This window comes from Coffea arabica, chromosome 6c, assembly GCF_036785885.1.
Source record: "Coffea arabica cultivar ET-39 chromosome 6c, Coffea Arabica ET-39 HiFi, whole genome shotgun sequence".
Classification (NCBI taxonomy): Eukaryota; Viridiplantae; Streptophyta; class Magnoliopsida; order Gentianales; family Rubiaceae; genus Coffea; species Coffea arabica.
This window is the reverse complement of record NC_092320.1, coordinates 18,632,200-18,644,387: the sequence shown is the minus strand read 5'-3', so window position 1 is coordinate 18,644,387 and position 12,188 is coordinate 18,632,200. Positions and strand designations below refer to the sequence as shown.

At 36.3% G+C, this 12,188-nt stretch overlaps 1 protein-coding gene across 1 annotated transcript; it reads right to left on the bottom strand.

Annotated features, from left to right (window-relative positions):
- Positions 1-4,569: 4,569 nt before the first annotated feature.
- Positions 4,570-12,135, bottom strand: LOC113693868 (probable methyltransferase PMT7). The gene is made up of 7 exons (XM_027212622.2): positions 11,708-12,135; positions 10,358-10,772; positions 9,645-9,934; positions 8,492-8,866; positions 6,808-7,054; positions 6,582-6,720; positions 4,570-5,018 (listed from the first exon to the last, which is right to left on the bottom strand). The coding sequence occupies exons 1-7, from the start codon at positions 11,940-11,942 to the stop codon at positions 4,860-4,862; spliced, it is 1,860 nt and encodes a 619-aa protein (XP_027068423.1). The 5' UTR covers positions 11,943-12,135; the 3' UTR covers positions 4,570-4,859.
- Positions 12,136-12,188: the final 53 nt, after the last annotated feature.

Genomic DNA, 12,188 nt, shown 5'->3' with positions numbered 1-12,188 from the left:
AGGAAAGGGAACTGCAGTAGTGGCCTTCTGCAGCGCCTTGTGCACAGCAGATCACTGCAGTACAGTTTACTATTAAAAATGATCTTCCTTGTTGATGTGTCTATCGAGCGTGTGCATGTGTGTCCTAAAATTCGGCATTCTCCTTCTATTGATTGTTTTTCTCCTTCAGCCAATGAGAATACATGAGAATATATATATGTATGTATGTATGTGTGAGTGTGTGTGAAGTTCCTGTAATATAGAAAGGGGTTTGTTGACTGTTATCATAACAAACAACACATGTTGACTTTGCATGATTATCCTCAGTAAAAGATTAATTCAAACTAGTTGTGTAATTGAACTAGTAATATGACGCTCATTTTCATGCAACATCGAGTCATCTAGGCCACTCAGTTCAGTTTAATTAATCCATTACGTATGGTTTGGTAATAAGCTGAGGAAAGTGTAATTTTAGAGAATTATTAATTCTGTTCTTAGCAGACATGTGGAAGACTTTTTCCTTACAACATTTTTTGATATGTTACAAAAGATATTCTCTGCAGATGTAATTCAGAGGAGGGGGGGGGGGGGGGGGAATCAGTGATGAGCCTTTAATCTTTTACGTATGGGTTAGATGTAAGTGATGATGCGCCTTTTCAACTTGGCAGACCATCAAGTGGCATATAGAGAAATGTCTATCTTTCGGACGAGATGAATGTTATAAATTAAGGCCAGTTGTACTAGTTGAATATAACCATTTAGTAAATGAATTGTTTGGACAGTGAAATTATTTCAAATAATATTTTATTTGTATTATAAACATATTTTTTTTATATTTTTAATTATCTTTTTATCTCACGTACATCACATCACAAAAAATATTACAGTAATTATTTCAAATAATAATCTATCCAAACAACGATTTTGAGCACACTGTTTATTATATATATGGAATTGTACTTTATTGTACATATGGATTGTGGTGGACCTTGGAAAAAAGCATCAATAAATAAAATCTTAAGATCCTTGATTATACTTCAACGGAGTTACCCTATAAATGACCAATAAACATGTAATGCAAGAGAATGTCCTCAAATTGCAAAGGATTTAGTAATAAGGTATCAAATAGGTCTAATTCTTGAGCTCATCAATCTAGGGAAAAAATGGGATAGACAGCTATGTTGGTGTACTTCATCACAGGACCTGTATATACTTGAAAGGCAGCAACATTAACCAGCAGAGGGCAGAATGGTGCATGTGGTGACAAAATGCCTTGGTAGAGTCAGACCTTAGAAAGTTGCAACTTAGTTTTATTATGACTTGTATAGTTTCAGAGATTATATTTTGCATGTAGTTCTGAAGTTCTGTGGGTGCCCATTTGTTGATCTCTTTTGTGTTATATTAGTTGAAAATTATTAGAGGATAGGACAAGAATTTTAGACCTGAGGATATTAGAAGATGGGCTCTTTTAATATATATATATATATATTTATTTATTTATTTAACACTAGTTATTTAAAATCCATGTTTCAAGATGTTTTAGACTGCCTACAAATTGTGGTTTGTTTACCAGATTTGATTCTTATACCTTTCATGATTATTCTACTTGTTTGAAATCTGAATTAAGAGGGAAGCAGAAAAAAAAAAAAAGTGCCAAAACCATCTGCCAAACTAGCCAAAAATTAAAACCTAATAAAGTGCCAAAACCATTTTCCATACTTCTAATCAAACAACAGAATATATACACAAAAAAATTCATGCATTTCCTGTTCATGCAAAAAATAATTAATGGAAATTATGTGTATATATATGTCGATAAAAGGGTGTTAAGTAGCAACCTTAAAAACGTGAAAAAAGAGTTGAGTACAATAGGAGAAGCAGCCAAGGGGGAAAACCACTGGTTCTCGTGCTGGCAGGAGCTGCAATGACTTTTACATTTGGCAGGTTTTGAGGAGGAATTCCGCCACTGCTGCTGCTGCTGTTGCTGTTGGCATGGCCCTATAGGTACAAAGGGAAGATGGGGGAAGCTGCTAAATGCTAAGGCAAACCCGACAAGCGTGGGGTTGTCTTGTCATGTCAACCCTTCATTAAATTTAGTGGTCTTTTCTGATCTGCACCTTATTTTTGGCATATTAATACTAGTCGACAAGAGAAAAAAGCAAAATTCGCATTCATTGCTTTCCTCTGTGTTGAGACACACTTGTAGTACTACTTAGTAACGCAATTTCATTGACCACAATAATTTAATTTGAATGTGTATATAAGTCCTCCTGATCAGTATGCATGTCTATTTGGCCATATTCGTATATTTGAATATTCATTTTTGCACCAAAAAGGAATAAATATAGTACATAGAATTCGTGCACATCTTCAAAAATATGTACATGCACATATCATATGTTCGTAGGATTTGGGGCAAAAGGGTTATATATATACGTATATGCAAGATAAAATTTGGATAAATTTGATTCTGATCATCGTTACGTATATGACACGCTCCCGAGACAAGTTGTGTAATTATTGAACGGTTGATATTGAAAAGAAATCTCAAGATAATTCAATATTCACACTATATGCAAGATACACACCAATAAAGTTATATGAAATCTACATCTACAACAGTGCATGTGGTGTGGTTCCATATATGTAGAAACATTTTCTTTTTTTTTTTTTTGTCGTGGTTATCAGATGGATCTCAACTATTTCACGGGGAAAATTCCAATATGGATTTGCAAAGTATATATGAGCATGTTTCACGTATTTCACTCCAAGAAGATCAGTTCTGCTGCAAAGACAAAAAATCTTTACAATTTATGATTCAATCCCAAGTACAAATATTTATGAATTCCAGGCTTCCATCAGAGTTTCTTGCAGACTCATCTCTTTTTAAGCACTGTTTGATAAATGTAACAGTAGGGCTGATCATATTATGGTTTGCCTAACTTCAGCATATACGTACGTGTTCAAGTGAAATGTCATCGTTCTTGATCAGGCTTACAATCTCGAATTAGTTTCTGTTTGAACAACCTAACATAGAACGAAAAGTAAACTCCTTGCCTTGATGAAAGTCATTCCCAACCAATCAAAAATCTTTTTTTGGGGCACAAAGACAAAAAGTAAGGTCCATTCGGTGCTTCTTGATAGAATGGGGTAATGTAATAATGTACCTAAAGGAGCAACCTGGCACTTTGCACGTCAATTTCAATATTAGGACTTTTATCTTTACATGGTAGACAGGAAACTCAGCAATAGTTATTCCACATTCAATGGATTATTGCTTTTCTACTTTAGTGAGCCTAGAATTGGAGAATTGACAAAGTGCTAAGAGATGAAAACAACTATAATATAGAGATAAAGAGGTAGGATAATAACAGATTTAAAGAAGATTGGTGCTTGAGGTTTTGATATTCAAAGAAACAGGAGACCTTTTGAATAATTTAGACTATTAAGATGCTTGAATAATTTTATTTTAGGATTAATTCCAAATAAATAAACCCCCTTGAAAAATACTTCTTCCTCACACTGCCCCCCCTGAATGTTTAATTGGATAAATTCAATTCATGTGCTAGCTATTACAATTTTCCTAATTGGGTACAAACAATCCAATTTCAAGATGAATTTAGCATGTTCAACGCACGCGATATTGTGAATTGACCAAATTACCCTTGAATTTTTAATTACTTGCTCTTGATGAATTTTTTTTTTTTCCAAAAGAATCTAGATTTGTTTTGGTACAAAACGACCTAGAGAGTTATTCCCCATATGGCTAAAAATTCTAATTAGTGAAACTCTTGGCTGATCATAATTGAATTTAATTTTATGATATATTAATTAGCTTATGGCTACTATCTTTGATATCTTTATTATAATTGCAAAAATATATTTTAAAAATGTAATTAAGTGCACCTTATACTTCATTTCATAGGCTCAAAAGCTTTATAATAATGAGTTTGGCATTCATAGTACGTTTTGACTCTCATTTGATTAGTTCAAAACTCTTTGTGTGAAATGTTATGTAGAGTGGAAAGAGTATGTTGCTCAGGTTACGGAACCATGTGCGTTGTTGTACATGCCAAATTTAGGCCAAATTCGGCTATTTGACCTAATTGTACGTACCTGGTTGAGAGATTTGTAATATGTGTCACAAGGTATGAATTGAATCAATTAGACATTCAATACGACAACGTGAGAAATAGACATTTTTTGAGGGGTGTTATTGGAATTTTATGAACCATCTTGGTGAGCCCCACAAGTGAAAATTGAGGGGGAATTTTCCTTTTTGTGAGAGATGGTCCAAACGGACCCGGTTCTCATAGGGTCCAATTGTTCCTTGGGGACCCAAAAGTTGCTCTCCAACTCTATTCGCTCATACTCAGATTCCATGGGACGACATCACACGACAGCCCACACCCAAAGTGATGCATAAATCTCAAATGGGCTTTATATTTGTTGGTTTGGGGTTCCCATCTGAATGATATCTTGGGCCGTAGCTCTTCTCAATGGGTTCATTTGTTTGTTCTCGGGTCCAGTGTCTTTAATATGCAATAAATTCTCTTTAAAGCATCAAACAAGAAGAAAAAGCTGCATGAATGAACAATGAAAATAATTGTTTTGATACTACACAGGCTTCTAACCACAGAATTCATTCGAAGGTTACAATTCTGTTGAAAAAAACAGAGATTTCTGTACCTTCCTCCTGGTGCCATGGAAAAAAGAGCTGCACCTAAGAATTTACAAAATCAATCTACTAATGATCAATAAACAGTCTATTCTGACGATAACTTTTACCTAAAAAAGTCTGGTCTGACTTTTTCTATAGTACAGGAATCGATCTGTATGTAGTTACAACAGAACAACAACCGGCTACGAAGCTCTGCAACTTAAACAATGGCCCAAAACTTTTTCCGGCAAAATAAAACTGGTTCTGGTCTTTTCTGATCATCTTCCAAAAGATGCACTTCAATGTCCCAAAGAAACTTCGGGGCAAGATCTTTTACTTGTGATATAATTGGTTCTTCATCCCTAATAATAATGATACCCTGAAAGCAAAACATTAACCAATCTTTACCATCACCTGGAATAAATCAAGCAATGCAAAGATCGCGGTAGTCGAGAAGGCAAGTTAGTGGATTAACATACGCAGCTGCAGTAGTGGTGAAGCTACCAGAAGTCCTTTAGTTACATTACACATAACCTTATAGTGAAGAGGTCTACTGCTGGTACACTAAGCCCAAATTTCGATGACCAAAAACAAAATATAAATCAAGAGAGGCAGGTTCTCCAAGGCAAATGACATATGATGATATCCTAAAAACAACTAAGATGCTGGTTCAGATACACACCGTACATGGTGTAGACACAGCAGAAGGAAATTAATGACAGTTCAATATTGGAGGTTGAGCAGAAAATTCAATGGTAGAGCGATAGTTACTGGAGCATGTCCATCACACATGCTAGAGGAGACTATAATCACTGTGGCATCTTAAAGAGAGAGAGGTTCAGTTTCTGCTCTAAAAGGTGCTATACTGCTCCACAGAAGCAGCAAGATAACACAACAAAATTCGGATATTACTGTCAGTTACTATTGACTAGGACCAGCAATTTCTTAACTTGATGACTCTCCAAGACTTTAAAAAAGTTGACAAAAAAAGTTGACAAAAATAGGCACTGCATGGCAGAATCAGATAAACACAACAGGAAAAGAAACAACGTGATGCTACATAAATGGCCCAACATGTTATTTCTCTCACAAGAAATCAAGCATAAAAGATACAATGAGATACCAGCAACACCAAGTTCATTTATTTCATGCAATTTGCCAATAATAGTCCTTCCTGACACAAAGTTTTCCAATACCAAGTATGCTTGTGTGATTGCTCTGAACGTGCTCGTCCAAACACTCGATATGTAAAAGATTTCCACCTATAGCCCTGATATCTGACTGGTAAATATTCCCTCCACCTTAAAGCAAGTGTATTATTTTTGCTTTTCAAGGCACATCAGATTGATCCTTAATAAATTTCATAAGCCCCATCTAGTTCTTCATAGATCTTGGGTGGAGAGGATCCATATCCATTATGTTGGTACATGCAAGGGCAAATCATAGTAATAAATCTGTCTGAAAGTCTTAATTTAGTTTAATCTCTCTCTCTCTCTCTCAATTGCGCGCAGACATCATACACAAACACGCATGCAGAGACAACATATGGTGAAGATTACATAATTATTTTCGTCATTTTCCATGAAGCAGAACAATATCCATGTCAAAGCTTTATTCAATCGTCAAAGGAATATTTGGATTCTGATTAGAGGTGTAGACCTTCTTTTCTTTATCATTGTTTGACTTGCATCATGAAAAGCCTTGGATTATGATTTCACACCCCATGTAAAATACGCACGCACCAATTGCTCTATCTCTCTCTCTCTCTGTCCCTAGCACTAACATGCACATACACAATCCTTTTGTATCATAACTTCTTCTCTTTTTTTTTTTCATTTTCTAAAAATGTCTGCACAGGTAACCTGACTGAGCACTAAGTCGACCTGACTGTTTGATTGTGCAGTTATGAAAGAAAGAAGTGAATCACCAAAAACTTGTTTACCTCAGGTCGTACAATGCGGTCCATCTCCAGTATGATGTCCTCAACTAAGCAACCTTCTCCACTACTTTTGTAGCGAGACAAAAGACGGTTGGCATGCAAGAGGTCATATGAACGGGGATAGGTTGAAAATGGCTCACACCTAGGAATTCCAATGCAAGATTTTATCATGAGTGTTACGTGAAGTTGAGTGAGGATAGTCATGTTCAACAATTTGAAACCAGCATACCAGTCATGGAAAGCACCAATTAGACCACGGTCATAAATAGCAGGCAAGGTATTCTTCATGCTTGAAGGAACAATATTCATCACCCAGAGTGGCCATGTACTCATAGCAACTGCGAATCCACCAAGAAAAGCACTCGTGTCCATGGCATTGCGTATTTTGTTCTCTTCAATATTCATCAATCTCCAATAATGTCGAACTTGATCTTGCCAATATAGTGTGTCTGCTAAAAACTTTCCTTGATCAATGCCTGCAGAAAATAGTTACACAAACAATGATTCCTTTAGGAAGTGATGTCATAATCAACTAGCAATCTCTCAAATGTAGGGTAAGTTGACCAGAATTGGTCGATATGATTACTTAAACAGCAACACTATACAGTATTACTTCAACAACCAATTTGTGTTTAGATATAGATAGAAAACAAGAAACACAGATGCATAAGAAATTGACACAGTAAGTGGACACCCATTCTCAATTAGGATAAGCCCAACTAACCCAGAGAGCATCTTCCATGCAAGGCGTCTCTCCTGAACTTGTACAATTTGCTTTAATTTGCTAACCATGTGGCTAAAGATTGACAGTAACTTTAATCAGGCTAAAAATAAATATCTTTAGGTCATATAAACTTTTAAATTCGGACTGAAAAAAAATAATTATTTTGGGATCTCCAGATATTAGTGATATATCTGTTTACAAGTTGTATTTCTTATACTTCTATAATAAAATCAGCACCATAAATTTTCACAACATAAACATATCTATTTAGATTCTTCACATCTCAAATTTGAAGTAAAGATGGGGCACAAAATTATTTAAATTAGAAGAACTCCTAATGCTTGCTACATGTCTTTATTCATGTGCACAATCATATACCCTACATAACAAAAGCAAAGCCTTTGTCAAACATCTATTTATCCGATAAATTAAACGAAGGTGGTTTTGCTAGTCAACTGGGTGACCAGTACTTGCATTACATCCTAAAGCAATAAGTATAAGAGCCATACCAGAAGGTAAAGAAATACAATATGTCGCACACATATCTAAAGTGGACAAAATTGACTCGTCCCAAAAGGAAAAAAGGAAGTGGGCAACATTGTTGTTTGCAAAACCACAATTCCATTAGCAGCAAAGCAGTAGGTTGTTCTTGATGATGAACTTTGTTGTCAGCATATAAGTTATTAAACAAGGCACATATATAGTATTATCTTGTTTGACAATGCAGTAGCAATATGTGTGCTTCAGAACTGGGGACATTCATGTAAGGCATAAAACTGAAGATCGTCTTCTGATGTCAAATGATTGACGAACATTTCACTTCCCAAGCTTACTGAAGAATCTACACAAAGCACGCAGAAAAATGATAACAAAAATAAAAATGAAAAAAGAAACCAAGAAGGAAAAAGGTGCCACTTCCAAGATACATTTAAACTCTCTAATTTGATTTTGCATGCCTATCAAGAGGCCTTATCTCTTGAGACAAAAATTTACTGTAATGAGATGCATTTTGTTCGTTATTCTTTTAGATAAGTTTCAATCGAGAAGCAGTCCAAGAGACACCATTACATGAAGATAACACATATTCACTCACTTTAGTACACATACAGCATTTAAACTTAATGTCAAGAAGCAGAGAGGATCAGCAGCAAAAAATTTAGTAGGCTATAAAAGAAGAGGACCAACAAACCTATCCTACTAAGAGTTTGAGAATATTGTGAAAGGCGTCGTGGCAAAGGAGGAAGTTTCTGTGCTCTGTTAGTCAGGCTTATACAGTTCCTCAGAGGTGTATTCCAAAATGGTTTAGAAGCATCCTCGAGATCGCAAATGTCAACAAGCTTCAGCCGTGCATTGTGCTGGAGGCATGAATCATTATCTGGTTTCGTCCAGATTGCCGTCTGTACTTCCCTAGCAATGAGCTTCCAGCACATTGCAGAAGTCAGATTAACCAACTTATCCCAAATCACTGGAAAGTCCTTATCCTTTCTATAAGCTGGAGGAGCTGAATAGACAAAATATCCATTTGATCTCAACAGGCGATTTACTTCTTTGATTAGAATACCATCTGCAGACAAGCAAATGAAAGTTTTCAAAAGATGAAAGGATTGTGAGGAAGCAATTTAAGACTAGACACATATTTCAGAGGTTGAAATATGTTGACAAAAACATTAGAAAAAGTTTTGAAGGTCATGCTCTAAAATAAACACCATTTATCTCTTATCTTCAGATTCTAAAAATCACTTGATCAACTATGCATAAGGATCATAATAGTTAAAAACACATTGATCAACAAGAAAAAGTGTTCACATTCTCAATTTATTCCATCTAGACTCCATGCTTATAAAATTTGGTCTTTTAGTAGAAAGGCCACATGCCCGTGCAGGGACTGATGATTAAATTACAAATTGCACACTAAGAATTAAAAAGCTGCTGTTTGTGTCTTTTTTTTTTCCCTCAGCTGAATTGCATCTCAATTCTATACTTGACATAAATGCTAACACATCAATTTCTACACTATATGCACGCTAACAAAAGTTTCACAGTCATGGTTTCATCATCAAAGTACTTCAGCAAAGCCAGATACTCCAAGTAAAGGTTTAACTGCAAAATGCTGATTGACCCTAAACAAGATATTTGGCATTAAATCCAGCACAAATTTTATTATCTAATTTCTGCTTTTGGAATTTTGATCTCTGAATGACATGGAAATGTCAAACTACTATCAACAAATAATCATTTGGTAAGTTAAATTGCATCAACTTTAAAGCTAAATACTGCAGAAATCATACGTGTTCTACGACATCTTCATGTACTTGTGATTTTATATGACACTCAAAATTTACCATTCTCGTGCCAATCAACCCGGCATCTAGAACAGTGAATCATTTCAAAAGAGCTAGTGGGATATGGTAGCTGTTTTGTGGATAAAGAAGATATCATTGCACCGATTCCTCGTTCCAACGCAAACTGGATCTGATTTTCATGGCCATCTTTGGGAGCAAAGGACATGGTTTGTATATTTAAGGGCAGAAGATAGGCAGAAAAGCTAGCCACACCACAGCCAACATCCAGTACCTGATATACTCCTGCAGAACGCAGGTCACCTGTGTAATTTGTAGTCATATTTCCCAACCTGCATGAACAACATAATAATGAAAAGAGAAATGCTTTTCAGATATGAATTAAGGTAATTGCCTGCCAGGACAAAAGCCTAAGAAGTTTGACATGATCAAGTACAACAAACTTAGATGAGGGATCAATGTTTCAGGGTCAGCCATGACTAAGCTTCCCAAAGTGTATAGCCTCACATATATACTTTAGGGGGTGGGGGGAGGGGGGGAAGCGGAACCATTTGATAAAATGCAGTTAAAAGTGTAACAATAGTAAATCATACAGTTCTCCTACGCTTATAGATGGAACTACGTTTGAAGCTAGCATCTAATTTTCCTCTTTGCCTATGAAGTGGGGGATTGCTAAATACAAATGTTGTGAATATGGGGAATAAAACTTGAAAGGCAGAAGTAAATGCAGTTTAACAAAGTAAAACGGCATTAACCTCTGTATGTACTCAGAAGCCCCATGCTTAAAATGAGTACCACCACCTGGAAACCACCAAAATTGATCCTTCTCATGCACCCAGTTCTGTCCCCCTTTCACCTCAGCAAGATGAGTATGATTCACATTACTTCGCCAAACATAGTCCCTACTGGTTGGCCACCTTATGGGCTGCTTGTAATCAGCAGGAGGAGGCACCAAACAAAACAAGCGCCTATTAAGTGGAGGGCAATGCCTTTCCAGCTCTTCTCTCCTTGACAGATCTAATTTTGGCAACAATTCTTCAACATATGCTGGATCATGGCAGGGAATGTACTCATTGAATGTTATTGGGCAGACATTTATCCCGGTTTCTGGGATGGTAAGTGGTATTGTGCGATAAGAAAGAGTTACTTTATTTGTGAACTCAGGCCCTCCTGCAAGCACAGAAATAATGTATTGGAAGTACATTGATAGATCTCCAGAAGCAGTCAAAGACAATTCATTTGGTTTCTAGCACAATGATTGCACATCCTTGATATGTCACTTTTTTCTCATAGCAAATTCTTTACTTTATTTTCCAATAAAGACAGGATATTTATATCAGAGAGATCCAATCTGTCTGAATCATAGAGATATGAAAGGATATACAAGCAAGAATAGAACTTCATATCTACCTCTTAAAGAATCAATATCCTTGTATCAAGCATAACCAACAATCACAAAATTCTCCAAAACCCTCACATGCTGAAACATTTTTGGAAGTATAATTTTCTATGCCAAAGTATTAACAAGAAAAGAAACAATAACATACTAAAAACTCAAACTACTTTTGTGCAGATAAACAAGAACCCAATCCACCTCAGCATTCCCACCCTCTGACAAACCACTGCAACAGAGTCAATTACATAAGCTATGCTCAAAATAGTTGAACTCTAAGCACTGATTCGGTCGCAGGATTTCATACCGAAATAATCCCCCAACAATCACATTGACTTCAAAATTGGAAAAGACGCTTTTCTATTTGTTTCCTGAATTCCACTTCAAACTTCCCCTTTTCTCAATTAAAATTCTACCATCAAGTAGCCCTCCAAATACATAAATTCGACTAAACTGCCACTATCTCACTTAATAACCACAGCCCTCTAAAATGGCTATCTATTTCTTGTACCCCAGTTTCACTAACTGCACTCCCCCAGAATCTAAATCAAGAATCCAGCTCTGCCAAATCGGGGTCCTACAAAATCTAAGCTAAAAGAAACCTATACACAAACTTCTTAATTAGCATAATGGATAATCCCCCAAACAAATATGTACAACCTTGCTTGAGTTAGAATAGATAAAGAAAAATCAAGAAAGTTCTACCACTAACCAGAGGATGGCAGCAATGCTGTAGTATTGGAAGATTGAAGCTGCTCTTCAAGTGGGACATCGTTGAAATTGATATTGCCCCCGCCGCCCGCGTTGCCGCTCCGGCCGAAAAGGGTGCCGGTGTAAAATGAACCTATCATCACTAAAAGGGTCACCATTATCATCTGCCCAACCTTCCAATCAAAGGCCCTTATATTCATGCTTATCTGCCCCTGGCTCTGGCCATGACCCGCCATCTTTCTCACCTCTTTCTCCTTTAAAGACGTGGGCTTGGAGTCAAATTTGAGCAGAGAATTTAGCCAACGTAGTCAGTCTCCGAAAACATGGTTGAGATCGAGAAAGAAAAGAAAGAGATCTCACCAGCCGTGTTAAGGAACCTCTGTCAAATTACGAGACTGCCCCCATACTCTTTCAAGATTTGTCCCACATCGGAAAAACGCATAATAAATGCACATTACTAATAAGAAAAGCCGAAGGACACA

Bases quoted from the DNA above. Each gene is read 5' to 3' on its own strand.
- LOC113693868 (XM_027212622.2), bottom strand. From the start codon at position 11,942: ATGGCGGGTCATGGCCAGAGCCAGGGGCAGATAAGCATGAATATAAGG. The intron at 6,721-6,807 runs GTATGCTGGTTT...TGGAATTCCTAG, and splicing joins ATTGGTGCTTTCCATGACTG to GTGTGAGCCATTTTCAACCT. The intron at 5,019-6,581 runs GTAAACAAGTTT...TTTTGCTTTCAG, and splicing joins ACCGCATTGTACGACCTGAG to GGTATCATTATTATTAGGGA.